Source organism: Erinaceus europaeus, chromosome 9 (assembly GCF_950295315.1).
Source record: "Erinaceus europaeus chromosome 9, mEriEur2.1, whole genome shotgun sequence".
NCBI classification, from domain to species: domain Eukaryota; kingdom Metazoa; phylum Chordata; class Mammalia; order Eulipotyphla; family Erinaceidae; genus Erinaceus; species Erinaceus europaeus.
Window position 1 is genome coordinate 56,367,196 of NC_080170.1, and position 27,160 is coordinate 56,394,355.

The window sequence follows — 27,160 nt, forward strand, 5'->3', positions numbered from 1 at the left end:
TTGCATACCCTTCATGCTCTCTCCCCAGCCCTGTTTCCTCTTTTTCCTCCTCTGCTTTAAAATGGGAATGGAAACCACATCCAAGAGATGGAAAACAAAAGAAAGGCTCCAAATATGTGTAGGCCTTAATCCTCATAGTTGTAAAGGTTAAATTAAGAAATATTAAGAAGAAAACAATGCTTTAAAGATTTTTTTTTTTTTAGTAGAGCATTGCTCAGCTCTGGCTTATGGTGACACAGATGATTGAGCCTGGGACTATGGAGCCTCAGGCATGAAGGTCTCTTTGCATAACCATTGTGCTATCTACCTCTGCCCTGGACCAAAATTCTCTATGGGGTACAGAAAGTGGAAGGTCTGGCTTCTGTAATTGTTTCTCCACTGGACATAGGCATTGGAAATCAATTCATACCCTCAGCTTGTTTTTATCTTTCCCTAGTGGGGTACGGCTCTGGAGAGGTGTGGTTCCAGATACATTGGTGAGGTCATTTGCCCAGGGTGTTCAGGATGAAACCATAGTAGCTCTACAGCTTGGTGGCTGAAATGCAATAAGACTATAAAGCAGGACAAATATTTTGTTTTGTTTTTTAACTTTTTTAAAAAGATTTTTAAAAAATATTTATTTGTTTGCTCAACAAATTGTTTGGCTCTGTATGTTAACTCTCTTTTCAATCACCAGGTTCCAGATGCCACCAGGATGCTGGCCAGGCTTCCCTGGATTGAAGACCCCACCAATGTGTCCTGGAGCTCAGCTTCCCCAGAGACACACCTTACTAGGGAAAGAGAGAGGCAGACTGGGAGTATGGACCGACCAGTCAACGCCCATGTTCAGCGGGGAAGCAATTACAGAAGCCAGACCCTCTACCTTCTGCAACCCTCAACGACCCTGGGTCCATGCTCCCAGAGGGCTAGAGAATGGGAAGGCTATCATGGGAGAGGGTGGGTTATGGGGATTGGGTGGTGGGAATTGTGTGGAGTTGTACCCCTCCTACCTTATGCTTTTGTTCACTAATCCTTTCTTAAATTAAAAATTTAAATAAAAAAAAAAAAAGATGAAAAAAAAAAATATTTATCTCCTTTTTGTTGTCCTTGGTTTTATTGTTGTTGTAGTTATTATTGTTGTTGATGTCGTCATTGTTGAATAGAACAGAGAGAAATGGAGAGAGGATGGGAAGACATAGAGGGGGAGAGAGAGATAGACACCTGCAGACCTGCTTCACTGCTTGTGAAGTGACTCTCCTGCAGGTGGGGACCTTCACGCCGGTCCTTGCACTTTGCACCACGTGCACTTAACCCGCTGTGCTATCGCCCGACTCACCATTTTTGTTTGTTTGTTTGTTTCTGTGTTTTTTACCATAGCACTGCTCACTGGTTTATGGTGGTATGGGAGATTGAATCTGGGACTTTGGAACCTCAGACATAGGACAAACATTTAATGAACAAGAACCATAAAGTAGGAATAAGGATTTAAGAGTAGATAGAAGCTAGGAAGTCTATTTTAGGTATGTTCCAAGGGCTGGTTTAATTTTTTTTAAAAGAATTTATTTATTTATTCATGAGAAGATAGGAGGAGAGAAAGAAACAGACATCACTCTGGTACATGTGCTACCAGGGACTGAACTTGGGACAGACCTCACACTTGAGAGTCCAATGCTCTATCCAGTGCGTCACCTTTCGGACCACAGGGTATAGTGACTTTTTATAACAGTGATGGGAAGTGGATACACCTCTATGTGCACTAGATGGATAGATAAAGCCTTGGTCCAGTATTTGCTTAGTCACATGGGTTGCTGTCATCTCTTTCCACAATTTAATGATCCCTGTTGTAATGAGGCCTTAAGGTCCTGTAGAAGTTGTGAGGTTTTTACCAGAAGACCCACCCAGGACTCATGACTGGAGATCTGACCTGAGATGTCAGGCCCTGGGCCATGTTTTCTGGAAGGCCCATTCAGGATTCATGGCTTGAGAGCTGAACTGTGAGAGGTAAGGCCTTGGGAGATATTTCCTGCCACTGCTTTTATTCTGGAACTTCCTGCTTGTTGCTTTCATCTAGCAGAACTTCTCTCTCTAGAGTTCACAGCTCTACCCTACACGCAAGTGGCCCTGTCTAGCTCCAGGAAGCCTATCTGGCAGTTGGTGAAAAGATACCAAACTCAACAGGACAAGTGGGCTCTGGTATTACAACCCAGCCAATTCAGTCAATTGGGCCTCAGTTTTCCCCTAACCATAGTATCAATACAGAGCCTTACCCAGATCCCCTTGTTGGATTGCTCTGTCATTCACTGAGATCATCAAGGAGCACATCAGGGGAAATGGCCAAAATGTGTCAAATGGCAGGACTGAGAGAGAAGAAAAGGAAACAGAAGAGGAAAGGGCCATCTCTTTCAATCTGTGGTACCAGCCACATTTCAGAGACATGAAAGGCTAAGTGCTTCTTCCCAGGATCTTGGCACCTCCCATCCTCTTATCTAGAATGTCCCTCTCCAGCCCCTCCCATGACTCACTGTGCCTTTAACTTTGTTTCTCAAAAATTGTCTCTAAGAACTGACTGCCTACCTTGATTATACTAACTATATCATTTCCCGTCACATCCTCATTTGACCCTTAAAAATAGAAAGAGAGATTTATTTATGAATAAGAAAGGGAGAGGGAGAGGGAGAGGGAGAGGGAGAGGGAGAGGGAGAGGGAGAGGGAGAGAGAGAGAGAGAGAAGGACCTCCAAGTCTGACACTTTACCCACTTGCTTGCTTCAAGGCTGCTTGCTTCCCTCTTTCTAAGGGACAAGGAACTCTCAGGGCAGCCCGAAACCACTCCCTTTGATATGTGTGTGGGCCAACTGGCCTGGCTCTGTGGGGAGGATGCAGCCCAAGCCTCCCAACCTAAGGGCACAGTGACCTAAGACAAGATGCTCAGCTGCCAGCAAGGATGCATTCAGAACAGCTAGTTCATGGCACCCACACCAATTCCCAGGAGGAAGGGCTATCAAGGCAGATAGAAAACAATGGCAGGGCCTTGCTTGTCTGCTTGAGCACACAGATAACGCCAGGCCAGGAGACATACTGTTGTCTGACTCACTCTACTTCACAGCATTCCTCAAAATCTTTACTGTGACTCCCCTCATATATCAAAGAGAACCCCTCCCCCCACCATGCTAGGACCCAATCTTTGGTGTAGTTCTCTGGAAAGAATTAGAATACTCCTCCAGGGGCTGAGCATCCCTGAATGGGAGTACTTAGCTTAATTGTTTCATACATTCACCTAAAAGCTAAGCTTGTCTGCTTCCCAGTGAAAAAAGAACCTTGATTAGACTCATAGAGTGGAACCCAACCTGATATTGGCCCACCTTCCAGCCCCAACAATGCAAAGTACATGAAAACAGAGGAGGCATGATGGAGAAATACTTGGGTTCTTGTTTTATTGAAGTGCCACATGCTTTGTGCCACATGATGTGTACCACATGCTTTGTGCATTAACCTGGACACACAACCACTTTAACTTCATGTTCATTATCTGAGTTCCTACTTCATAAGGTTAGATTCAGGAAACACCCAGCCAGGACTTAGCTGGTAGGACTTACAATTCAGTGAGTGTTTGTTTGTTTACTTATTTATGAGAAAGACAGGCAGAGAGAGAGAGAGAGAGAGAGAGAGATCCAGACATCACTCTGGTACATGTGCTGCTGGGGATTGAACTCAGGACCTCATGGTTGAGAATCCAATGCTTTATCCGCTGTGCCACCTCCCGGACCACTTTTTAAAAAAAAAATTTTTATTATCTTTATTTATTTATTGGATAGAGATAGCCAGAAATCAAGAAAGGAGAGGGGATAGAGAAGGAGAAAGACAGAGAGACACCTGGAACACTGCTTCACCACTTGCAAAGCTTCCCCCCTGCAGGTGGGGACTGGGGGCTTGAGCCTGGGTCCTTGCGTATTGTTATGTGTGCACTCAACCAGGCCTGGCCCCTCAGTGAGTGTTTAGTAACACTTTTTCTTATCACTTCAGGGACAGTATCAGTTGGTTTCTCCTCCCTGTGATGCCAGTTCTGGCACAGGGGACAATCCCTTATTCAAGTTACCTTTAGTCCACAAACTCTTGCTGCCAGCATGAAAACTGACAGGAGAGCATCTCTGCCATCATTCCTTCTCAAAGGGTCCTGGCTCAGGGTCTCCCTGCAGCCTAAGGACTGTGGGTCTTGGACCCAGAACTTCAACCATGCCCCAACCAGCTTGCAGTCCAGAGCAGAGTGTGCACAAAACCCCGGCCTAGTGCACTTCTTATCAGCATTTCCAGCTCACTTTATGAAGAAAATCACAAAGTATGAAGTTAATTTTAGTGCTCACAAGGCCTGGGAACTATAGCAACCTGTTCTATAAAAATATGCATCTGGTGATGGGAAGATAGCATAATGGTTATGCAAAAAAAAAAAAAAAAGAAGAAGCCTTTCATGCCTGAGACACCAAAGGTCCCAGGTTCAATCTTCTGCACCATAATCCAGAGCTGAGCAGTATTCTGGGAAAACAAAACAAATGCATTTGTCTAGAGAGGTCTGCTGGCAGCCTGGGGCAACAGTGAGAGTGTGGCTGGGACCAGGGGCAGACCTTGGACTGGGGGGGGGGGGGTTCCTTTCTTGAATTCCTAAAATCAGAGTTTTATTTTTTTATTTATTTATTTATTTATTTATTTATTTATTTATTTATTTATTACCAGACCATGCTCAGTCATCCAATCTGGTCTCCTACGCCTACACTGAACTTCTCTGTTCCAGACTCTTGGAAACAGAGTTGGCAGTCAGCTGAGGTAAAGAACAAACACCTCATCACAGACCCCTGCAAGGGTCAACCCGGCTTTGACCTAGCACGTTATGATTGGGCCCTCCTCAATCGCTATCGCTCAGCTCTAGTTTATGGTGGTGTGTGTGGGAGGGATTGAACCTGGGACTTCAAAGCCTCAGGCATGAAAGACTCTTTGCATAACTATTATGCTACTTACCCCCCAACCCCTTTTCTTGGATTCCTAACTCACCCCTCTGAGAGAATGCCAAAGAAGCTGGGTCTTTCCTGCAGAAAATGCACAAACACCCAACTGCTATATACAATTAAATTTTTAAATAATTTAATTTAGAAAGAGAATGGCATGCTTAGCTCGCTCCCCTCCACATAAGATTTTATTAATGAGAGAGGAGAAGGAGAAAGAGATTTAGAGCAACACTCTGATACACTCTGATACATGTGTTGCTGGAGATTGAACTCAGGACCTCACGCTGGAGAGTTAGATCCATTGCTCTAGCTGGAGAGCTAGATCCATTGCACCAGATCTGTGGACTCTGCTGCCAACAGTCCTGTGCAGCCCCCACCTGGACCAGGTTTGGGAGGGACAGACCACTGTGGATATAGGAATAAGTGTGGCCGTGGTCAGGGAGGATGAGAAACCAGAAAACTATAAGAAATGGGCAGAGGTAAGAGCACAGGCAAAAAAAAAAAAAAAAAAAAAAACCCAAGTGGAAGTGACCTTAGGGTTACTGGGTTGTGGTAGCAGTAGTAGGGCTATTGAGGAGAGGAATGGGAACAGAACACAGCAAGCGGGCATACCTCCACATTTGGAGTTTCTGAGAATGTACTCTGCATCTCTCTTCCCATGTATTGAACACAACCCCGCTTCCAGATCCACCTCCTTCAGGAAGTCTCTGCTTGCTCCAACCCATAGTTTCTTTATTCTCAAGCTTAGACACTGGACCCTTTCTGTAGATGGTGTGCCCACACCCTCAGTGCTCCTAGCAAGACCCAAAGCTCCTGGAGAACAAGAACCAGATACTAATCACCACCATACCTTAGCCTCCCCACCCCCACTCCCCAGGGAATATTTCACTGAGACCCCTATGCATGCTGAGTTCATGTGACAGAAATGACACCAGGTTGAATGGGGCATCCCTGGCCCAAACTACAGGTGCCAGCAAGTGACCTGAGCCTCTGTTTGCTCATGAAAAAAAAGGGCACAGTGACAAGAGCCATGGAGGGGTTGCTGTGAAGATTGCAGAGTCCCTGGTCAATGCTGGCTACTATCAACTCAGCTATGGCCAACCACCTTGCCTATCCTTCCTTGAAGCTTCACAGCCACTGGGCAGAAGTAAATGCTCATGCATTCATCAGTGGGGGTACTAAAGGTGCCCAGGTTGTCCCAGTCATTACAGGGTGTCTCACATGCCAGCTTGGGGGCTCTCCCCAGCACTCCTAGCCTGACTGTGCCCATGCCTTGGTTAACCATCGCCTCCAGGCCCTGGATACCTCTAAACAAGGAGGAGGTTGTCTTGGGGGAACCCTGGCACTCGCTGGATGTCCGTCTGGGCAGCAGCTCTGAACCCTGGCAGTGGGTGGTAAGTGGGGAGCCTGTCTGGACAGCCCACCTCAGGGAGAGGAAAAGGGAGTGGGAGACAGAGGCTGCCAGGCCTGGGGGGAAGGGGAGGAGCCGGAGGAGGAGGGGAGACAGACCCAACCCAGCGCTTCCAGTGGTTTCCTGCCTCCGCCTGCTCTAAAGCCTTCGCATTCCTGCAGACTCACAGACAGCCTGGAGCCACCAGCCTGCCAGCCACCCACCTGCCTGATCGCCTGCCCAGGTACGCGTTACCCTGCCCTGCCTACCCTCTTCCTCCGGGACATGCACCCGGCTCCAGTCCCACTCCAGTGTGTGTGCAGGGGAGACCATCCAGAAGCACAGGGAAGCAACTCACTCTCTCCTTTTCACACTCTGCTGGAGGTTGAACAGCCTGTTGCCTGGGTGGAGCCAGTGTGACTCTTTAGTTCTGCAGAAAAAAAAAAAAAAAAGGTCTTCTGTGACCCGGCTGTCTCTTTGCTTTCTGAAGCTACCAACCTGTCCTCTCTGTCCACTTTGCATATGTGGCAGTCACCTCCTGTCACAGGAATCCCACCTAAGAGCTCAGGGACAGCAAGCAGGTTTGCTCTGCTCCCCTGTTCCCCATCTATTCTAGGAGAAGAAAAAGCCTGGACTTGATTGTAGGTTAGGTCAAGGCTACTTTCCAAGAGGGACTGATGTCTGGAAGGCAGAGAGGAGACTCTGGAAGCACTGGTCCTGGGAATCTGCCCTCTGCCCCAACCGGGCCCCAGAGCAACATGTGTGCAGGACGGTGACCTAGGGCAGCAAGCCCCCCTGACTAGCCACACACACAGGTTCAGCACTCTGTGTACATCCGGCTGAGGCCCCACGTCTGCTGCGCCCTCCCCCCCCCCCAAGGTGCCTGGGAGTGCTCAGAGAGTTAGGAAGAGGCAGAGGGTTCCATGGTCTTACCACATGCACCAAACCCACCTTAAGGAGACTTTCAGGGTGGTGGCGTTTCTTCAGAGTCCATATACTCATGGACTGGCTGATGATGGGTGGGCTTCCCAAGAGCCCTTGAGGACCCGAGGGGAAAGGGGGACCCAGGCGAGGCATATTTCCCAGGAAGCTGTCCCTGGATGGGAGGCATTCTGATAGGGCACACAGAGTGGCTCCCACTCAAGCCCTGGGGTGTCAGGCACTTCTGACTTAGTTTCTGTAAAGTATGAGAGCAGACTTCTTTGGGTGTCTGATGTCACCTGAAACTTTCAAAGAAAGGGCCTGAAATCAGAATCCACCAAGGGATGGGCCTTGGAAGGGGCTCCACGGTGTCTGCGGGCCCTTTGAAATGGTTTGCACAGTAGTATGAGACAGTGAGACAGGGAAGGAGACAAGAGAGCTGGTGCTCGAAGGAGGGTGCTTTCGGCCTCAAAAGGGTGCCTGAGTCCCAAACTTCCCGAGGGCGTTAAGGGGGAGCTGGAGGGCCGAATGCAAGTGAAGGGGGAGCTGTTGGGGAAAGAGTTAACTCAGCTCAGCTGCCACATCGACACAGGCCGGGCAGGGCTGGGGGCGGGTGGACGGTGGAGGGGCAAAAAGGGATGGACTGGTGAAACTTTCTCCAGGCCCCGCCCACCAAGGCGCTTCCCCCGCCCCCCTCCCCTGACTCACTGCGGAGGAATGCACGTTGCCACGGTAACTTTTCTCCAGGGGCTCAGCCTGCTGGTTGGGCGTGGCCTGGGAGCCTTCAGAGTTTCGGATTTAGATGGTCTCCAAATACTAGGACAGAAATTCTGGGCGTTTAGGCCTCAGCATCCAAAGGTGTAGGGGGGCTGCCCGAGATTCCTGTGCGCCTCAGTTGCACCCCTGTTTCAACAGTGCCACTTGAACTAATCATTTCTCCTTTCTTCCAAGGTTAAAGGGCAGTAGCAGAATATCCTGTCTCCAAGTGTGGGGACCTTTTGGGGAGTAGGGGGAGGTGGTATTTGGGAAACTGAGACTGTCTCCCTGTGTAGTGGGGGATTAGGACTGATGAGATGATGGCATCCGAAGACATGAGGGTCATTCCAAGCTTCTTTCTCTGGTAGCTTCACCCTCTTGGGGTCTGGATGTAACCTCCCTTTTTTTTTTTTACCCAGAGTGCTGACAAGCACACTTGCACAGAAGTCTTATTCACACCCAGTATGAGTTGGCAAGCTACTTGAGTTTTACCTGAGTGTATTGTAGTACCCAATGGGGAGATAGCAGGACAGGGAGAAAGATCCTTCTCTAATCAGGCCTCAGTTTCCCAATCTGTTAAATGGGGATCCAGCAAGATGGCCTCCAGTCAGTACTTCTGACTCCCAAGACCAGTCCACTTGAGTCACAGATACTACTTTCATTGAAAGAAGTACATGGCCTGCATTTGAGCCCTTGGCCCCCATCCCTCCTTGCCAGTTGAAGAGGAAATGGGAGGAGGGGTGTAGTCTTGGATTTTGTGAGTCCCCACTGAAATCTCATTCATTCTTGTGGACTCCAGTCTTAGCGTGGGTGGGACTTGCTATTCTCTCTCCTTGCTGAGAATGAGTCCTTTTTAGGGAAGGCTTGAGATATCTTCAATAAGAGCTGAGGATGAGAAGTAAATGGGAACATTTGGTCTTAGAGGTGATCTAGCTAGGCATCTGACTGACAGAAAGAGGGCAGCTGACCCCATGGTGGGGGGTGCAGGCTATAAACAGCACACTCACCAGCTGCACCCACTGCACAGCCAGAAGTCAGCCTCACGGCCATAAGGTCAGGGCCCAACCCATAACTCTCCCTCTCCAGCCTAACTCACACACCTCCACCTGGCTGTCAGACAGTGGTCAAACACAGACACAGATGGACATGAGGATAGCTTCACACAGTCCTCAGTGCTAAGGAGATTCATAAACACACCAGGAGGCGTTCATGGGAGGCCACACAAGCCAGATGTGCACATCTGGTCTTGGCCAGCCTCAGCACACACCTCAGGCACCAGGCTCAGGGCACAACGATGGTTCACTTAGAAGGCACAGCATACTAGTGTCTGGACCCTGTCTCCAGATGTCTGGGAGCATGTAGATGTTCATGCTATTGCTTTTCTTCCATTTTTTGTGACCCTAACCCTCCTCTGGACCCCAGATTCCATGGACAGCAAGTATGGAGCACTGTCTGTAGGTAGGCCTGCACGGTCTGGTCTTCCAGCTGCAACGTGGCCAGTGGGCTGCCTGTTGGCTTCCTGTGGGTTCCTTCTTAGGCCTCCTCGGAGCCAAGCTTCCAGCAGACGCAGGACTCAGGAAGCTGGCTTTCCTCTGCAGCTCAGAGCTTCTGAGCCTGACCCTGAACTTGGGGCCCCTTGAGCAGGGCCTTGGGGAACTATTGAGAACAGCAACCAGCAGGAAGTGTCTGAGGCAGATTAATTTTGCCTCCAGACCAAGCCCAGGAGCCCAGGGTCTTCAGGGAGAATGTGGGGAGACAGATCAACTCCCTTCAGAGTTGGGCTTTCACTGAAATTTGGTGTGAACCCCTTTTACCTGGGGAGGGAAGCCTTAGGATTACAGAGAGGGTTGGGTGAAAAGAGGGACGTAATGTCAGCAGTCTGTAGTGGTGGCTGCCAGAGGGGTGTCTGCTCAGGATGCAGGTGCCCACAGGACTTCAGGGAGAAAGGGCACGGGTGTTGGCAAGGAGGCAGCTCTGCCACGTATGTGTCTCTCAGGGCTGGGCCTCAGTCTCTCCATCTGTGGTCACCCCTAGGGGGAGCCAAGGAGAAACTGAGTAAAAAAAGACCACAGCACCAAAGCTTCCTTCAATGTAGTAGCTTGAAGCTAGCTTTATATCATAAAGCAGAACACTATTCAAGTGAGTTCTTTTGATAGTTCTATACTGCCTTTTTATTTATTTGAATTGGACTTATTATTATTTTATTTTATTTTTTGCCTCCAGGGTTATCGCTGGAGCTCAGTGCCAGCACTACAAATCCACTGCTCCTGGAGAGGCTATTTTTTTTCCTTTTAATTTTTTTTATTGGTTAGGACAAAGAGAAATTGAGAGAGGAAGTAGAGACAGAGAGACACCTACAGACCTGCTTCACCACTTGTGAAGTGACCCCCACCCTGCAGATGGAGAGCCGGGGGCTCAAACTGGGATCCTTGCGTGGGTCCTTGTGCTTCATGCTATGTGTACTTAATCCTGTGTGCTACCGCCCGGCCCCCTTCTTTTATTTATTTATTTTTTACCAGTGCACTGCTCAGCTCTGGCTTGTGGTGGTGCTGGGGACTGAACCTTGGACCTTGGAGCCTCAGGTATGAAAATCTTTTGCAACACCAATATATTATTTTCCTTGCCCCCGGGATTTTTTTAAATATTTATTTTATTGTATTTTCATGAGAGAGAGATTGATATGGAGAAACCAAAGCACTGCTCAGCTCTGGCTTATTGTGCTGGGAATTGAACTTGGGACTTCAGAGCCTCAAGCATGAAAGTTTTTTTTGCATAACCACTATGCTGTCTTTCCAGCTATTTTTTTTTTAAGCTTACTGATCAGATAGAGAAGAATGCATTCACATGTTTTAACAAATGCATGAGATTTGCCACTATTTCAGATACTGAACTGAAGCAGAAGAAAAGGTCCTATGGTTACAGAGCTATGAACACTACTAATCTAAACCTATATCCTCACTGTGCAAAATGAAAGTAGGTGAGGCCCAGGGAGTGGAGGAAGCTTTCCTGGGTTTGTGGGGAGCTGGGAATGGAGGGAACTTTTCCTCTTTTGGGGAGTGGGGAGCAATGCTGCCACAACCTGACTCAGGACTCTTAACACTGCGTGGCAAGGTCACCTCCCTGTGACTGTAGGGGAGGTGTACCAGCATGGCCACCTGCATGGGGGTGCCTCTCTGGCTGGGGCCTAGCTCCTACCCCTTTTTGAGTTTCTTTTTTTTTCTTTACCAGGAATGTGTGCTTTTGCAACACTTGTCCCCAAGCCACACAGTGGGAGTGGGATGCTTGGCTTGTGCCAATTGCCTGACTGAGGGGCCAGCATGGGGCCCAGCCTGTGTCATTGTGTCTGCTGGAGGCTGGCTGGTGTCCCTCAGACACAGAGAAGCAATGTCTCCTTTGTGCCACCCAACCCTAGAATTCTCCCTGATCCACAAAGAACTGGGATTCTTGGCACTAACACTCAAAGGGGAGGGGAATAAATTCTGGGATCTATGGGTCTTGCAAACAGCTCTGCCCCCTCTGCATACAAGTGTGCGCCACCACCAAGCGTCATTCTAGAGCCTTTGACAGATGGGACTGTGGGCAGGAGGTACGGATGGGGATGAATCAAACCCTAGAGAGAAAGTCACCCTCCACAGGTCCCATAGTTGCAACATGGCAGATCTTGGACTGAAGCTCCATCAAGGCTGATGGCCAACCTGTCCAATGTGGTGGCCACCGGCTACACGTGCTTATTTAGAGTGAAGTGAACTCAAGAGAAATACAATGGAGAGTCCAATTCCTTTGTACAAGTAACATTATTTTTTCCTAATATTTTATTATTTATTTTAATGAGAAAGGTATACGCGCATGTGCGCACACGTGCACACGCACACACGCACACACACACACACACACATACACCAGAGGGGCAGAGTGGTGGCACACCTGGTTGAGCATTCATATTACAAAACGTAAGGACCAGAGTTTGAGCCCTCAGTCCCCACCTGCAGAGGTAAAGCTTTGTGAGTGGTGAAACAGTGCTGCAATGCTCTCTCTCCCTATCTTCCCCATCCCTCTTGATTTCTGGCTGTTTCTATCCAATAAATAAAGATAATTAAAAAACTTTAAAAAAAAAAAGAGAGGGGGGATGGTGGTAGATAGCATAATGGTTATGCAAAGAGACTCTCATACCTGAGGCTCCAAAGTACTAGGCTGAATCCCCTGCACCACCATAAGCCAGAGCTGAGCAGTGCTCTGGTAAAAAAAAAAAAAGAGAGAAAGAGTTACCAGAGTACTGCACAGCTGCTTATGGTGGTTGGTGGTGCTAGGGATTGAATCTGAATCTGGACTTGCAGCCTCAGGCATTTTTTTTTTTTTTTATCAGAGCACTGATCAGCTCTGGTTTATGGTAATGCAGGGGACTGAATCTGGGACTTCGGAGCCCCAGGTATGAGAGTCTCTGTGCATAACCATTATGCTATATCCCTAGCCCTCTACAAGCAATCTTTGGCGCCTGCAAGAACCACAACATGGCAAGTAGCTTCACGTTGTCCTGTGCTGGTGGAATCCGTCACCTCAGAAAGTGCCATAGCCAGACCCTGAGAGTCCTCAGTTCTGATGTCCAGGCACTTTATGAGGCCAGCGAGAGTCCACAGAGGACCTTTATATCTTTTTGGGAGGCAAGCTGGGGGCTGGTGGTACTTTTCCATGCCACAGTCTTTCTAAACTCAGTGGAATGACCTCGGCTTCAGGTTCTGCTGGCAACCAGGATGGGTCTGCAGCTTCTCCAGAGCAAATAAAGGCAGAGAGAAGGGACTCCGTGTCCAGAACATGGGGCGGTAGATGTGGGGGTGTCTGTACTCCATGACCACCCAGTGAGGGGAAACACCCTCCTCTTGCCCTGTAGCTGGGTCAGCTCATGGGCCAGCTGGGCTTGATGTTGTGAGCACTTGGGAGGGGGAACCCCAAGGAAAAAGAATGAAAGTGGGGGCTGCTGAGGCAGGGGGGCTGGTATGCCTCAGCCCTGTTGCTCCTCAGGGTGCCCTCTCCCTGGGTCTCTTCTCCCCTGTTCTACAGCTGACAGGCATTATTATTATTATTATTATTAATAGTGATTTATAAAATTATAAGATAGTAGGGGTATGACTCCACACACTGTTCCCACCACCAGAATTCTGTTTCCCCTATCTCCCTCCAGCAGAAATTTCAATGATTCTCCCAAGGTCACAGATATGGGTTGACTTTATATCTATGTATAAATGTATATGTGCATGGTTGCTTTTTTTTCTCCCATTTTTTTCTACAGTCCTGCCTTCACTTCCTTTCTAAGTCATACTTATACCTATTACTACTTCTGAGTGGCCTTCCTTTTCCCTTTTCTTTCTCAGATTATTTAAATAGTTCCTGACTTGCTTTCCTTTCAGTGATGGTATAAAAACAAAGATTCCTGATGACAGATGCTATGGGTTCTGGTGGAATTGGGGTCCAGAGCTATCTGGTCATCTTCCCCTATCTTTTCATCTCTTTAGGAGCATGGACCAAAATTCTTTTTGGAGTGTAGAAGGAAGGAGTCCTGGTTTCTGTAATTGCTTCTCTGCTGGACATGGATGTTGGCAAATCAATCCATACCCCCCAGATGACAGGCTCCTTTTTGCCCCCAAATGGGGTGCCAATTTGTGAAGACTTTGAAAAGGACAGACTGAAGGGACACAAAGGCTGTAAACTGGCTATTTTATTTTTTTCTTTTTCATCTTTCTTTTCTTTCTTCTTCTCCCTCTCTCTCCTTCTCCTTCTTTTTAACCAAAACACTGATCATTTCTGGTTTATAGTGGTGCCAGAGATTGAACCTGAAACTTTGGAGCCTCAGGCATGAGAGACTCTTTGCATGACCATTATGTTACCTACCCCACTCTTTCCTTTTTCTTCTCTCTCTCTTTCCTTTTTTTTTTCTTTTTTGATTTTTTTAAAACTTATTTTAATTTATTAGACAGAGACAGTCAGAAATCAAGGGGAAGGGGGAGATAAAGTGGGAGAGAGACAAGAAACACCTGCAGCTCTGCTTCACACTCACAAAGCTTTGCCCCTGCAGGTAGGGACCAGAAGCTCGAACCCTGTCCTTGTGCATTGTAACATGTGCGCTCAATCAGGTGTGCCACCACCTGTGCCTTCTTTTTCTTTCTTCCCCTTCTTTTTCCTTTCCTTCCTTCCTTCCTCCCTCCCTCCCTCCCTCCCTTCCTTTCTTTATCTCCAAGACCAACCCTTTTACATTTTTTTTTTTTACCTCAGATAGACAGAGAGGAAGAGATAGAAACAGTATTGCCACATGACCCTGAGGGCCTTGTTTGTGGCAAGGCACAAAGCCTGGACAGAGCTTCCTTGTACCCCTGCTGGTTCTTATAGGAAAGTGTGGACTTGGGCTGAGGTGCAGGAGATGGGCACAGCCCCTAAACCTGAGTTTTGGTGTTTAGCCCTGCATTCGCATTCGGAGCTTGCTGAAGTTACTGCAGCAGAGCCTATGTCTTCCCACTTGCCCTTTCTCCACTCCCCTCCCTGCAGACTTTCTACAGAATCCGATGGAGCCCACCCCATTCTTTGAGAAGAGACTATACCTACAGGGAAGGCATGGGGCACAGAGTCCTTGCCCCCCATGCCCACTTGCCTCCCACCCACTGTATGTGAGGCCTACAGACACTAAGCACTAAGGGGTTCATAATCACTTTCTCTTTTTGGCTGTGACAGGGACAAGTGGCAAGAGGGGATGAGACATTTGGGCTGGTAAGGCAGGAGAAGCAAAGTGATGGACATATGGATGAAGGGAGAGAAGGAAGGACAGATGGATTAGCTGGCCTGCAACCCTCCCTCAGTGGAAGAGGGGAGCATGGCTTTCTGCTCCAGTGAGGACCTCAGAGAAATTTATTTCATTTCTAGGCTCCATAAACCTGTTTCTGCAGTGTGGTCATGACCACTGTGTCACGAGTTCAGCCCGGGTGCCTGTTTGTCCTCACTCTTGGCCCCACCCCTGCCTGTCTCATCTCCCACTAGCCCCTTCACTAAAATAAGCCCCATGTCCATGCCCCAACTCCCACTCATGCCCAGACCACCTGCAGATGTCTGTGTGGGTCTAACAAATGGGGAAATCAGGAGGTAATCACCCAACCGCCAGAGGAAAGAACATTCCAGAAACTGGGCTGGGCTGTCTGGCCTTTCCTGGGGCTGGAACATGGTGAGGCAATGCCAAGTTCCAGTTGACTCCTTTTAAAACTGTCTGTTTTATTTCACACCTTTATGAAACAGGAGGTGAGGTGGCGTCTGAGCCCATGAAAAGGTCCTTATAAAGGCTGCTTTTCCTTGGCCCAGTTCTCCAACCGGACTTCATGATGGGTGGGACTGGGCCATGCCAAGACCAGCTGTACTTGAAACGGCTAAGGGCATCCAGGGGCCTCACCTCCCACCGTCCAGATCTGGCTGAGAGCTGCTAGGGGTCTAGAGAGTGATGGCCAGAGCAAGACCCTTGCATCTACCTCCATGCTAAGCACTTCCTCATGATGCCAGGGCTCCTGCAAGGTGCTCAGTCATCTGAGAGGAACTGGAAAGAGTTAGGGGTGGTGCACCCAGTATGGAAGACATGGACCAAAAGAGGGAAGGTGTGGTTGGGAGCTGCCATGGGGGCAGAGGGACCTGTGAGTCCATGCACAGAAGGAGGGACAGAGCAGATAGGAGAAGCTTGAGAGAGCACATTAGGTCAGTCTGGAAGATGTTTCTGTAGCCATTTAAGAAGTGGATGTCCATTATGGTAGGATAAGGAAGAGATTATTGATGCTGAGAAGGTATCTAAGCAGGTGGGGCATGTTCCTAGTATGTGTGAGGCCTGGAATGGTATATGATGGAGCAGTGCTTTGCTCTCTCTCAGAAAAAAAAATATATATATCTCCCTCACTTCTCAATTTCTCTTTGTCCTATCAAGTAATAATAATAATAATAATAATAATTAATAACAACAATAATAGTAATAATATGATGATGAAAAAATGATTGCTGGGAGCAGTGATATATATATATCCTGTCAGCCTCTTTTCAGGCTTCCATACCCTTTTGGGGGTTGTACTATTTCCTAAGTAAACTTACCCTTAATTCCTTTGTTTATAAATCCTGCTAACACTCTAAACATCTATACACACCTATATGTATATAGATAGATATACATCTTAGGGGGGGGGAGAATAGAACATCCCACCATTGCCTCTGTTAGGGATGGATTTGGCTTTGAACCCACAGGAGAGATTTTGTCCAAGGCCCTGGAAACCATGAGATTAGAGCAGGTAGAGTGTGAGGCTAGGCAGCAACCCAGAGGAGAATGTTCCAGCTCATCAGCACCCTTTATCTGTGGGGAGGAGAGGACATAGGCAGCACACACATAAGTGTGGACAGTGCCCCCAGAGAAACACTGTCCTTCTGGTAGGATAGAGAAAGACTTGGAGACATGGGGGCCCCCCTGGCCTCCAGCACCACAGGCCACAGCCCAGCTCTTTGTTTAGGAAAGTCGATCTTACTATCTCAGGCCTCCAGCACTGAGGGGGTAGAAGAAGAAGAAGAGTGAGGGTATAGGGAAGGCCACCCCAGCACATTGAGGACCTGACCATGATTCCGCTCAGCACTGCCCAGATTTGACTAATTAGCCAGCCCCCTCTTTGAAGTGCTTAAAAACAAGACAGAAAAGCTATGTGACTGTATCATTACAAGGGGAGACTTTAAGGCATTACCATCCATGGAAACAGCTGTGTACTTGGTCATAAATAGAGGGAAACTATAAAAATAAACACAAAGGCAGTGGGCCCGGGTATTCAATTGCAGGTGGTGCTGGCTTCCTCTGCTGGGCAGGGAGTGGGTAAGCGTGAGAGACAGCTCAGCATTGGCCGAGTCCTCCCCTGAGACCAGAGACAAGAACAAGGACCCTGTCATGTAACTTGCTCCTCTCACTCTGTCTGCCCATCAGGAACTCAGTGCAGAGGCTCACTGACACCTCCTGTCCATAGGACCCAGCACCATGAGGACCTGGATCTTCTTTCTCCTCTGCCTGGCCGGGAGGGCCATGGCTGCTCCTGTAAGTACTCACCCACACACCCTCTTGGTTTCACCACCAAAAATTTCACCTGCATTTGCAATGGCGGGGGTGGGGGAGTTCCCCTCCTAAGTTACTGATACAATCTCTCCCCCCCTTAAATGAATCAAGTCAGGAGAAAAAGCTGGGGTGAGTATACTTGGATGGAGATTCCAAAGAGCGATGCTGGTGGCATGTGAAGAGGGTTTTGTAGTAGCCAGGGGTCCCCAGGAGTGCACAAGGCTGGCTTTTATCAGAATATGGGGGGCTGTTAGAGCAGAGAGACTGGCCATGCAGAATCAGTGGGCTAGTGGGCACCAGCAAGATGTGAATTCAACATAAGGAGGTGCCACACAGTGGCTCGTAACATTGGGGCTGGGTGGAGGGCTGGAAGAGACTGGGCATAGGCTGAGATGCTGCCCCCAATGCCTCTGCCCCAAATGTTTTCACAACTGGGAGAATGTGTCAAGGACATGAGAAACATGCAGGGGACCCTCTGGCTGGGCTTGTTCCCTGGGTTGCTGTCACCCCAGGGAGATGGCCACCTTGTATGAAGCACAGTCTCTCCCAGGACTGTACACAAGGGCAGCAGGGGGCCTGGGTGCCCTAGCAAGGAGGGAGAAAGTGGGTGCTCCAAAGGAGCACTGGGTCTGGGCATAGACTTTGGTGAGGCTTGCCTTCTTTAGCCTACCAGGACCTCCAAGCCACACTTGGCTCGCTTCTCCCTCCTGTAAGAGATATGTTCAGTAACATTAATGACAGCAGGGATTCTAGTCATCTTGAGGTCACACTGGGAGGTGACACTGGCCTTTGTTACAGTCTGTGTGTGCTGACCTTTGGGGTCCCCGCTTTCCTGTCTATAGTCAGGGGCTTGGTCCACACCAGTGATGTCCATACCCTGCACAGTAGCAACAACAGTTGGGAATGCCTTTCCAAGCCAAATCTTCTGCACCCTCACACCAACACCCTGAGTGCCATGGCCTCACATTCAGCTTCCCCTGGGCCTGAGCACACCCCACTGGGCAAGATCTCTGCTTCATGGAGCCCTGACCTCTCTGAACCCTGTTCTTCCTCTAGCAGCAGCAGGAAGCCCTGCCTGATGAGACAGAGGTGGTGGAGGAAACTGTGGCTGAGGTGGCCGAGGTAGGTGTGGGGGACTCAGTCTCCACCCTAGTTTCCCACTCCCCCCTTCGGGGAACCTCACAGGAACTGTGGTCTCAGTGCAGGGGAAAGGGGTCTGTCCTTGCTGAGTGTCCACACAGCACAACCCTAGCTCCTGTGTCCCTGGCCCTGAACCTCCCGAGTGCTCCCCTCACTTCAGCCCTGCAGCTGCAGTGTTACTTTCTTTTCTTTTTAAAATATTTTTTATTCCCTTTTGTTGCCCTTGTTTATTGTTGTAGTTATTATTGTTGTTGATGTCATTGTTGTTGGATAGGACAGAGAGAAATGGAGAGAGGAGGGGAAGACAGAGGAGGAGACAAAGATAGACACCTGCAGACCTGCTTCACTGCTTATGAAGCAACTCCCTCTTTTTTCTTTTCTTCTCTTCTTCATTTTTGCATAGAAACAGAGAAATTGAGAGGGGAGGGGAAGTAGGGAGAAAGAGAGATACCTGAAGCATTGCTTCACTGCTCGTGAAGTTTCCTCCCTGCAGGTGGAGAGGAGGGGCTTGAACCCAGGTCCTTGTGCATGGTAACGTGTGTGCTCAACCAGGTACACTACTGCCTGGCCCTGTGGGGTGCTATCTTCAGTGACTTTTTCACCCCAAACTGTGGGATGCTCTTTCTCATACCATCACTCACCATCTCCCCCAAACATGAAAGGCAGCTGCTCTGGCCAGGCTTGCAGGCCAGGGCTGAGCTTCCCTTCTTGCCCTGTCACCCTGGGACCTTGAGGCATCTCAGTGGCATTCCAGGCACTGTGACAGGGGGCTGGAGGGTGAGGCTTGATTCCCAGACTCACCCCTATACCCAGTCCCCATCCCAGTCTGCCTCTTGCCTCCCTTGTGGGGGTCTGTTTTCTCCAATTCCTGGTGGACTGCATGGACAAGGGGATCCCTGGCTCACTCTCCCCCTCCACCAGGTGACTGTGGGAGCCAATCCTGTGCAGGTGGAAGTAGGAGAGTTCGAGGAAGGTGCTGAAGAAGCTGAAGAGGAGGTGGTGATGGAAAGTAGGTCACTCTTCAAGACTTCCTTTCTGTCTGGGCTCTTGAAGACATGCAGAGGGGCTGTGACTGAAGGGTTGGAATATCTGCTGGCTGGCTGGCTGTCCATCCCATGCAGGCAGGGATATGTGTCTGTGTAGGCCCTCACAATGCCATGAACAGCAGGAGGAGGGCCCTCAACTGGGAATGGCCATCTCCCGCAACTTCATGGGCTTCATGTCCTCACTGAGGTCCCTGTCAGACCATCTGAGCTCCTCTTTGGCCCTGGCTCAGCCTAAGCCCTTACGATGACCCTCACCCCTCAGCCTTCACTCCTAGAACTCGATTTCACTGGGCTTTGAGAGAGCCCTGGGAGACTGGCCTCACCCATAGTGCCACCCATGGGCCAGAGCCACAGACAGAGGTGACAGGACATGGGCAGCAGCCCAATCCTGCTGCTTCCACAGAGACTAGCTTGGTGACATGAACTTGGGAAAAAGCCCAGGGCACCTAGACTATCCACTTCTGAGGGTCTTGGGACACTTGCTCCCTCCCTGCTGAGCTGTAGGTATGGTCACCTCCCATAATAGGTAAAGATGGGGTGTCCTTGGCCCTGGACTGAGGGAGCTGCAGGAGGTAGGGCAGGGAGCTGCTGGTGGGTGCTGGCTGAGAGGCGACTGGCACAGGATGACAGAGCCCCCACCCAGCTGGGGGGGAGGGAGGAGGTTGGGCTGGGTGCACATCCTGACTGCAGGTTTTATGGCACAGAGGCCTCTTCTGAGTTCCTCCCTACCGCCAGCATCCTGTGAACTAGACACTCTGGCTCCATGATTCCGGGCTCTTCCTTCTCCTCCTCTGGGGGTCTATGGCTCCCTGGCTCTGTGAAGATGACTTTTCTGAGTTTTTCTAGAAATTCAGAGCTGCCTCATTCAGATGGATCTTCAGGGGGCACCTAAGGCATCCAGTAGGACCCAGATTGTCTATTAAACCCCCAATGTGCCTATTCCTGGCCTCACACTGAATCTCTAACCCCTAGACTGAGTCAAATGCTAATTGCCAGGTTTAGCAGGACTGAGTGCTGCCCAAAGCCTGGTCTGGGGGCTGGGGGCTGGTTTAGTGATGGAGCAGAAGGTGTGTGTGCCCAAGGCCCTAGGGTCAATCCCTGGTACTCACTGAATAACAGGCAAGAGTGGGGCCATGGCCTAGGGCTCACATCCAGAGGTGCATCTGGAGGGGTAGGATGTCACACTCACTCAGGCTCTGTGCCCTCCCAGACCCCTGCCAGAACCACCACTGCAAGCATGGCAAGGTGTGCGAACTGGATGAGAGCAACACCCCCATGTGTGTGTGCCAGGACCCCACCAGCTGCCCGGCCCCCGTCGGCGACTTTGAGAAGGTGACGGCTGAGGACAGGGTGTGGCTGGGACTGGGCCTTCAGAACAGGGCTGCCCATAGGCCTCTGGGGACAGGGGAGTGAACTGGGCAGGGCTTACTGTCTCTGAATCTCTCAGGTTCATGACAGACTTGTGAGATGACACAGGTCCAGCTCCAGCAGGGTGAGGGCCCTTCTTGGGAGGCCTCCTCAGCAGAGCATCAGGCCTACAATGTGGGTTCTGAGGCCAGGCTGCAGATGGATTCCAACCTCACCTCACACTCACTTGCTGTGAGGCCTTAGCTCAGTGGCTGAATTTTTATCTAAAGAGGGGATAGGAACAGTATGTCATAGGGTTGTGGTAGGGATTTATCAGATGCTGTGCAGAATTTACTACTACTCTGTATATATGATCAAACATTTTCCAAACCCCAGTAGGATCCATTTGTTCATCCATCCATTCATCCACCTGTCTATCCACCATTCATTAAGTCATCCATCTACCTTCTGTTTATTTCCCTATCTATCCACCATCTATCTATCCATTTCCCATCCATCCATCCATCCATCCATCCATCCATCCATCCATCCATTTCTCATCAATCCACTCACCTATAATCCATTCACCATTCCTCCATCCAAGTAAAGACTTACTGAACACCTACTTGTACCAGCCATCACACAAGATGTACTCTAACTCTGGGCAGCAAATCTGGTACCCCACACTCCAATATGCCTTATCCTTGGTACCAAATATCAGCATCATTGTCAATTCCTCCCCTTCTTCCCCTTCTAGTCCCCAACCCTCTGGTCCCTAGTGACTGTGAAGTCTCTTCAGTGGTACAGGAGCAACACTAAGTACAAACTGGCAGGATATTTAACACAACAATCAACCCTCATCCCAACACAGTCATTTGCCATTCCTGCCTTGGCTCTGCCTGGCTGCCCCCTGTGCAGAAGAAGGCACATACACTATACTCCCAGCTGACGGTTAAGATAGCCACATGCCCAAGGTGACAGAGCTGGATCCTAAGGGGACCCTGGTGGGGGCTAGAGAAACCCAGGCACACACATTGCTGCACTGCCTCTGTTCAGTCTCCCTGGTCTCACCCACAGTTGTAAGCGGAGCTGGTCAGTAGGCAGCTTTGCCTGGTGTGGCTCCAGCAGGGAAGCAAACCAGGGAAGCTACCTTGCTTGTTAAGCTGCCAGGGGAGCAGAGTGTCATCTTCTCATTAATATGAAGATGCTGGCCTGAGGCCCCTCAAGCAGCCTTCTAGGGCTGACAGTCCCAGGCCTGTGGGGCTCTTCTGCACACCATCCTCTCCCACCCCTACTGTAGCCCTGCCTTTGTTCAGAGACCAGAGGCACTCAGCATGGTGCTCAGAGGGGATGTTCTGCTCACCACTGAACTGCCCACTCACTGTGATTTTGGCTGATCATGCCCCTGCATGTCCCGTGTACCCATCTCTGCAATGGGCAGAATGGGGATTGCTAAGAGGGTCCTCAGGCATGCAGCTGAGCTCTGGGCTTCTCCAACAGGTCTGCAGCAATGACAACAAGACCTTTGACTCTTCCTGCCACTTCTTTGCCACCAAGTGTACCCTGGAGGGCACCAAGAAGGGCCACAAACTGCACCTGGACTACATCGGACCTTGCAAATGTGAGTGTCCCTGGGTCCCACCCTCAGGCTCTGCCACACCTGTGCTGTGTATCCTGGGAAAGTCCCTCCCATCTAAGCCCCAGGCATGAAATGAGACAGAGCTCAAGTGAGTTCCTCTTAGCTCTGAGTGCAGGACATGGCTGGGGGCCAGAGGCTTGGAGCCTATCACTGTCATCCAGGGGTACCCATGCTTCACAGAAAGGAGGGGGTTCTGCAGGGCTGTACCAGAGCCATCCTACTCAGTTCTGAAAAAGCAGAAGTGATGCTCTACCTGGGCCTGGAACAGCTTGAAAATATTTGAATTTGGGTACTTTAAAGCCTGTCAGTGCCCTAACTCCTCCTCTCCTCCAACTCCACTCCCATCTGCCTGGTAATACATGTGTTCAGCTGCCTCTTCCAGGAATACAGTCGGTACTACTGGTGGAGGAGAGAAGAGCTGTCCACAGGTCAGGATGAGGGAGGACAGGCCCTGCACCCACAGACAGACTCATACACAAGATGCTAGTGGTGGAGGGGGCTGTCCCATGACATGGCTTCCATAAATCATGCTGACCTTCAAGATGGCCAGTAAAAAGGGGGACATTGGGAGTTGAGCGGTAGTGCAGCAGGTTAAGCGCACAAAGCACGAGTACTGGCATAAGGAACCTGATTCAAGCCCCCAGCTCACCACCTGCAGGGGAGTCACTTCACAAGTGGTGAAGCAGGTCTGCGGGTGTCTATCTTTCTCTCCCCCTCTCTGTCTTGCCCTCCTCTCTCCATTTCTCTCTGTCTACAATATCAATAACAACAACAATAATTACAATAAAATAATAATAATAACAACAATAAAAGATAACAAGGGCAACAAAAGGGAAAATAAATAAATAAATATTTTTAAAAAGTGGGGGACATGCCAAGACCCTATATTCTGGGTCTTTAAATCAAAAGGCCAGAAGGGAATCTTTTTAAAATTATTTATTTATTTATTTACCAGAGCATTGCTTAGCTCTAGTTTATGGTGGTATGGGGGATTGAACCTGGGATTTGGGAGCCTCAGGCTTGAAAGTCTCTTTGCATAACCATTATGCTATCTACGCCTACCCCAGAAGGGAATCTTTATCATGACAAAAGTTCTGGAGGCTGACACCCTGGTCCCCAGCCTGCAAACCTGAGGTTACTCCTTATTTCCAGGTAGAATATCAGCATGGGCATCCTGGCCTCTGCTCAGGGTCCATCCTGAGGGGAGGGGCCAGAGAGCCTGTTCCGCAGAAGGTTGGATTAAAGTTGGGGTGGGGAGAGTGGCAACCGGGAGATTCTCCATGCAGTTCCCTCTGGGGAGGAACCAGGTTTGGTGTGTCCAGATCACAGACTGTATTGCTGGGGGCGGGGGTGGGGTGGGGGGGCAGCTAGGGTAGGAGGCTTTGGCTTGTGCTGACCCTATGCTCTGGCCCTAGACATTGCCCCCTGCCTGGACTCTGAGCTGACTGAGTTCCCCCTGCGCATGCGCGACTGGCTCAAGAATGTCCTGGTCACTCTGTACGAAAGGGATGAGGGCAACAACTTGCTGACTGAGAAGCAGAAGCTGCGGGTGAGAGAAACCAACCCCCACTTCCAACTGGGCCCCAAGGGCATGGCAGCCCCTCCAGCTGCCTCAGACACCCTTGCCTAGGCCACAGGGTCTGTGAGCCCTGCTCACTGTTCTATAAAAGGGACACAGCTGGTGGGGGTAGATAGCATAATGGTTACGCAAAGAGTCTCTCGTACCTGAGGCTCTGAAATCCTAGGTTCAAGCCCCTGCACCACTATAAACCAGAGCTGATCAGTGCTCTGGTTAAAAAAAAAAAAAAAGACACAGCCACTTGGTGCCTTGTTTTGGGGTCAGTGGCTTTATGCTCAGTGACAGACCTGGCTTTAGGTGGTCTGTGGTCTTGGAGGGCAGAATGCAGATTCCTGGGTCCCATGGGCAGATGGGGTTTTTGTGAAGACAGGCCCCAGGGGCTGTATGGCCCCAAGTCCCTTGGATGGAGGGTCCTGAAGCAACCCATCTTTGGTAGGAGTTGATGCCCATCCACATCACCTCCCCAGCTCTGCCTCCTGTGGGAGGGGGGACACTGGCTGGCACACTGGCCTGGGCCCCCATCATGTATGTACCCCCACAGGTGAAGAAGATCCATGAGAATGAGAAGCGCCTGGAAGCTGGGGATCACCCCGTGGAGCTGCTGGCTCGGGACTTCGAAAAGAACTACAACATGTACATCTTCCCTGTGCACTGGCAGTTCGGCCAGCTGGACCAGCACCCTGTTGATGGGTGAGGCAGGGCCCAAAAAGCACACGATGCCCAGCCAGCCTTGGGGGTAGAGTGGGGGAACAGGGTTAGTGCTGGTGGGCGCCCCCTGTTTAGGGAGGCCCCTCAGCAGCCTGTGGGCACCCTGTCCATCCTGTGGGCCCAGGCATGCCTACCCTGTGTACAGGGTCTTCTGTGCTCTGGGAACCTCCCTGTTGCACCTCTCCCAGGCTCTCTCTGTGAGTCAGTGCAGGGGGAGGGAATGACACATCTGCAGCCCAGGCTGAGAAGCCAGCTCCCACCAATGGCCTGAGGGAGCATGCAGAGGGCCGGGATGACAGTGGGGGCTGGGGTGGGAGAAGAAACTGGCGTCACTGTGGCTCCCTGGGGTGGTCTGTGCTGAGGACAGAGCAAGGAACACATCTGGAATGGAGCTCTGGGTGGAGGCCAGCTGGGAGGACGTGGCGGGGGAGTACAAGCGGAGGAGTGGGGGCCCTCACTGAAGGTTCCAGCTCTGTGCAGGAGTCAGCCTGCCCTGAGTCCCTTCCCACATCGCTCTGGAAGGTAGCATCACTATTTCCATGCATCCCTGTTTAGATCCATCCTTGTATATTTGCAGCCAAGCATCTGTGTCACAGGACACACACATAACACAGCCCACCCACCATCTATCACCTCTTCTCCAGGGACAGACTTGCACCCAGTGTTTTGGGGTTGGGGTGGGGCCTCCCAAGGCTCAGGCAGGCACCATCTCCCACAGGTACCTGTCCCACACTGAGCTGGCCCCCCTGCGTGCACCCCTCATTCCCATGGAGCACTGCACCACCCGATTTTTTGAGACCTGCGACCTGGATAATGACAAGTACATCGCTCTGGATGAGTGGGCCGGCTGCTTCGGCATCAAGGAGCGTGAGTGTCCCAGCTAGGGCACCCACCCAGTTCCTAGCCCCCTGCCTCCAGCCACCCAGCTCTGCCCTCTCGGCCTGGTGACCGCCCCCCCTTCCCAACCCTCCTCTGGCTGGCTGGCTTTCCCCCTCCTTCCTTCCTCTAGTCTTCTTGCTCTCTGATCCCAGCACTATTTTGGGAACTGACCAGTCCCCAGAGGGGAAACAGGAAGTATGACTTGGCAGCGGTGTGAGTGGTGGGGCCAGGGTCAGTCACACCGGGGTTCCCTGTCACTGACTTCTGGGGTAATCTTGGACCCCTGTTCTGGCTGCTGGCCCAGAGCTGAGTAGGAGAGAAGTCCCGGAACACAGGCTGACATACTCTCTTCTTTGCAGAGGACATCGACAAGGACCTGGTGATCTAAACCTGCCTCCTCGCTGACCCAGACTCCCTGACCCCCCCCCCCCCCCACTTGTCTCCCCCTTGTTTAAAATGTTTGGATGGCTTGTTGTTCTGCCTGGGACAGGTGCTAATCTAGATCTAAGTGAATATATTAACGGTGCTAAAAACAGAAACTAACTGCCCATGACCTTGGTAGCCATGCTCCCCCCAACATAGCCACTACTCACACCTGCCCTTCACCATGGCCTGCAGCTCTGCACATTCTGCTTCTCTGCTTAAAACTAACACTTATGGGGTAAACTTTTGCCTTAAGTCAGGAGGGGGCTGTGTGTGTCATGCCTACGTGGCCTTAAGGGGGGCATGGGGAAGTAACAGACAGGTGACACTGATTGATTAGGAAAGATGCTCTAGCACTGGAGGGTGAATGGGGACAGTTCCTGGGAGTCCAGCAGTCCCGCAGAAAGGTGATTGCTTTAGGGATAGTAACAGAGGTGGCAGAGACACCTCACCACCCTCACTGCTCCCTGCTCTTGCTTCCACGTGAAGTTGTTTGTTCAAACTCTTGGGAGCCAGGGCCCAACAGCTTCCTGAACTCAGGAAAGCCTCTGGGAGAGCCATATCCCACAGTGTCTCTTGCCCATTGGGCCCCAGGTACCGCAGGGCTTCCAGGTCCAATCAGAAAGGACTCAGAGAGGAAGATTTGGGAGTCATCAGACAGAGTGTGAGGACTGCTGAGTTGGCTGTGTTGTTGCTTTTGTTTTTCACATTTAGAGGGTTGTTGAGAGCGGTCTCTCCCTTGGTTTCTAGCATGCTCTTTTCTTTTCCTCTTCCCTTTTCTTCCTATTAACCAAGAGAATATTCAAAGTCAATGGTATGGTCAACTCTCACAGGCTGAGAACCCATTCGCCTCCAAGCATTTCATGAAAAAGCTGCTTCTGATTAATTGTGCAAACTCACCCAGATGTGGAGAGTTTGACAAATCTTTCAAAAATAAAAAGTAACAACTTAAAAATGGCCTTGCTGAGTGATTTTGCCTGTGTTAGATCCATGACTGCACAGATACAGAAACACATTTGTCTAGACACAGGCAGTGAGCACTGCTGTGCTTTCACTTTCAGTATCACCACCTTTTCTTTTTCTTTCTTTTCTTTTCTTTATTTTTTTTTTGTCAGTGCACCTTTCAGCTCTGCTGCTGGAGGTGTTGGGGCTCAATCCTGGGACCTCTTCCAGTTAAGTTCCGGGTAGTACTATTGTGTCTTTCCAACACTGATCCTGGTTTTCCTTTTCCTCTCTCCTTCTTCTTCTCCTTCTTCTTCTC

At 50.2% G+C, this 27,160-nt stretch overlaps 1 protein-coding gene across 5 annotated transcripts; it reads left to right on the forward strand.

The window, feature by feature from the left end:
* The first annotated feature begins 6,454 nt into the window (after window positions 1–6,454).
* On the forward strand, window positions 6,455–26,858 carry SPARC (secreted protein acidic and cysteine rich). 5 transcript variants are annotated; one of them, XM_016190662.2, is made up of 10 exons: window positions 6,455–6,608; window positions 17,013–17,120; window positions 18,195–18,260; window positions 19,200–19,287; window positions 20,535–20,656; window positions 22,172–22,292; window positions 23,726–23,859; window positions 24,431–24,579; window positions 25,316–25,464; window positions 25,836–26,858. In XM_016190662.2, exons 2-10 carry the CDS (start codon window positions 17,064–17,066, stop codon window positions 25,862–25,864), a joined length of 915 nt encoding a protein of 304 aa, XP_016046148.1. In that variant the 5' UTR covers window positions 6,455–6,608; window positions 17,013–17,063; the 3' UTR covers window positions 25,865–26,858. The 5 variants fall into 5 exon arrangements, with proteins under 5 accessions (XP_016046148.1, XP_007528828.1, XP_060053954.1 ...); XM_007528766.3 differs by having other exon boundaries at window positions 18,198–18,260; XM_060197971.1 differs by having other exon boundaries at window positions 6,590–6,608; window positions 17,053–17,120.
* Window positions 26,859–27,160: the final 302 nt, after the last annotated feature.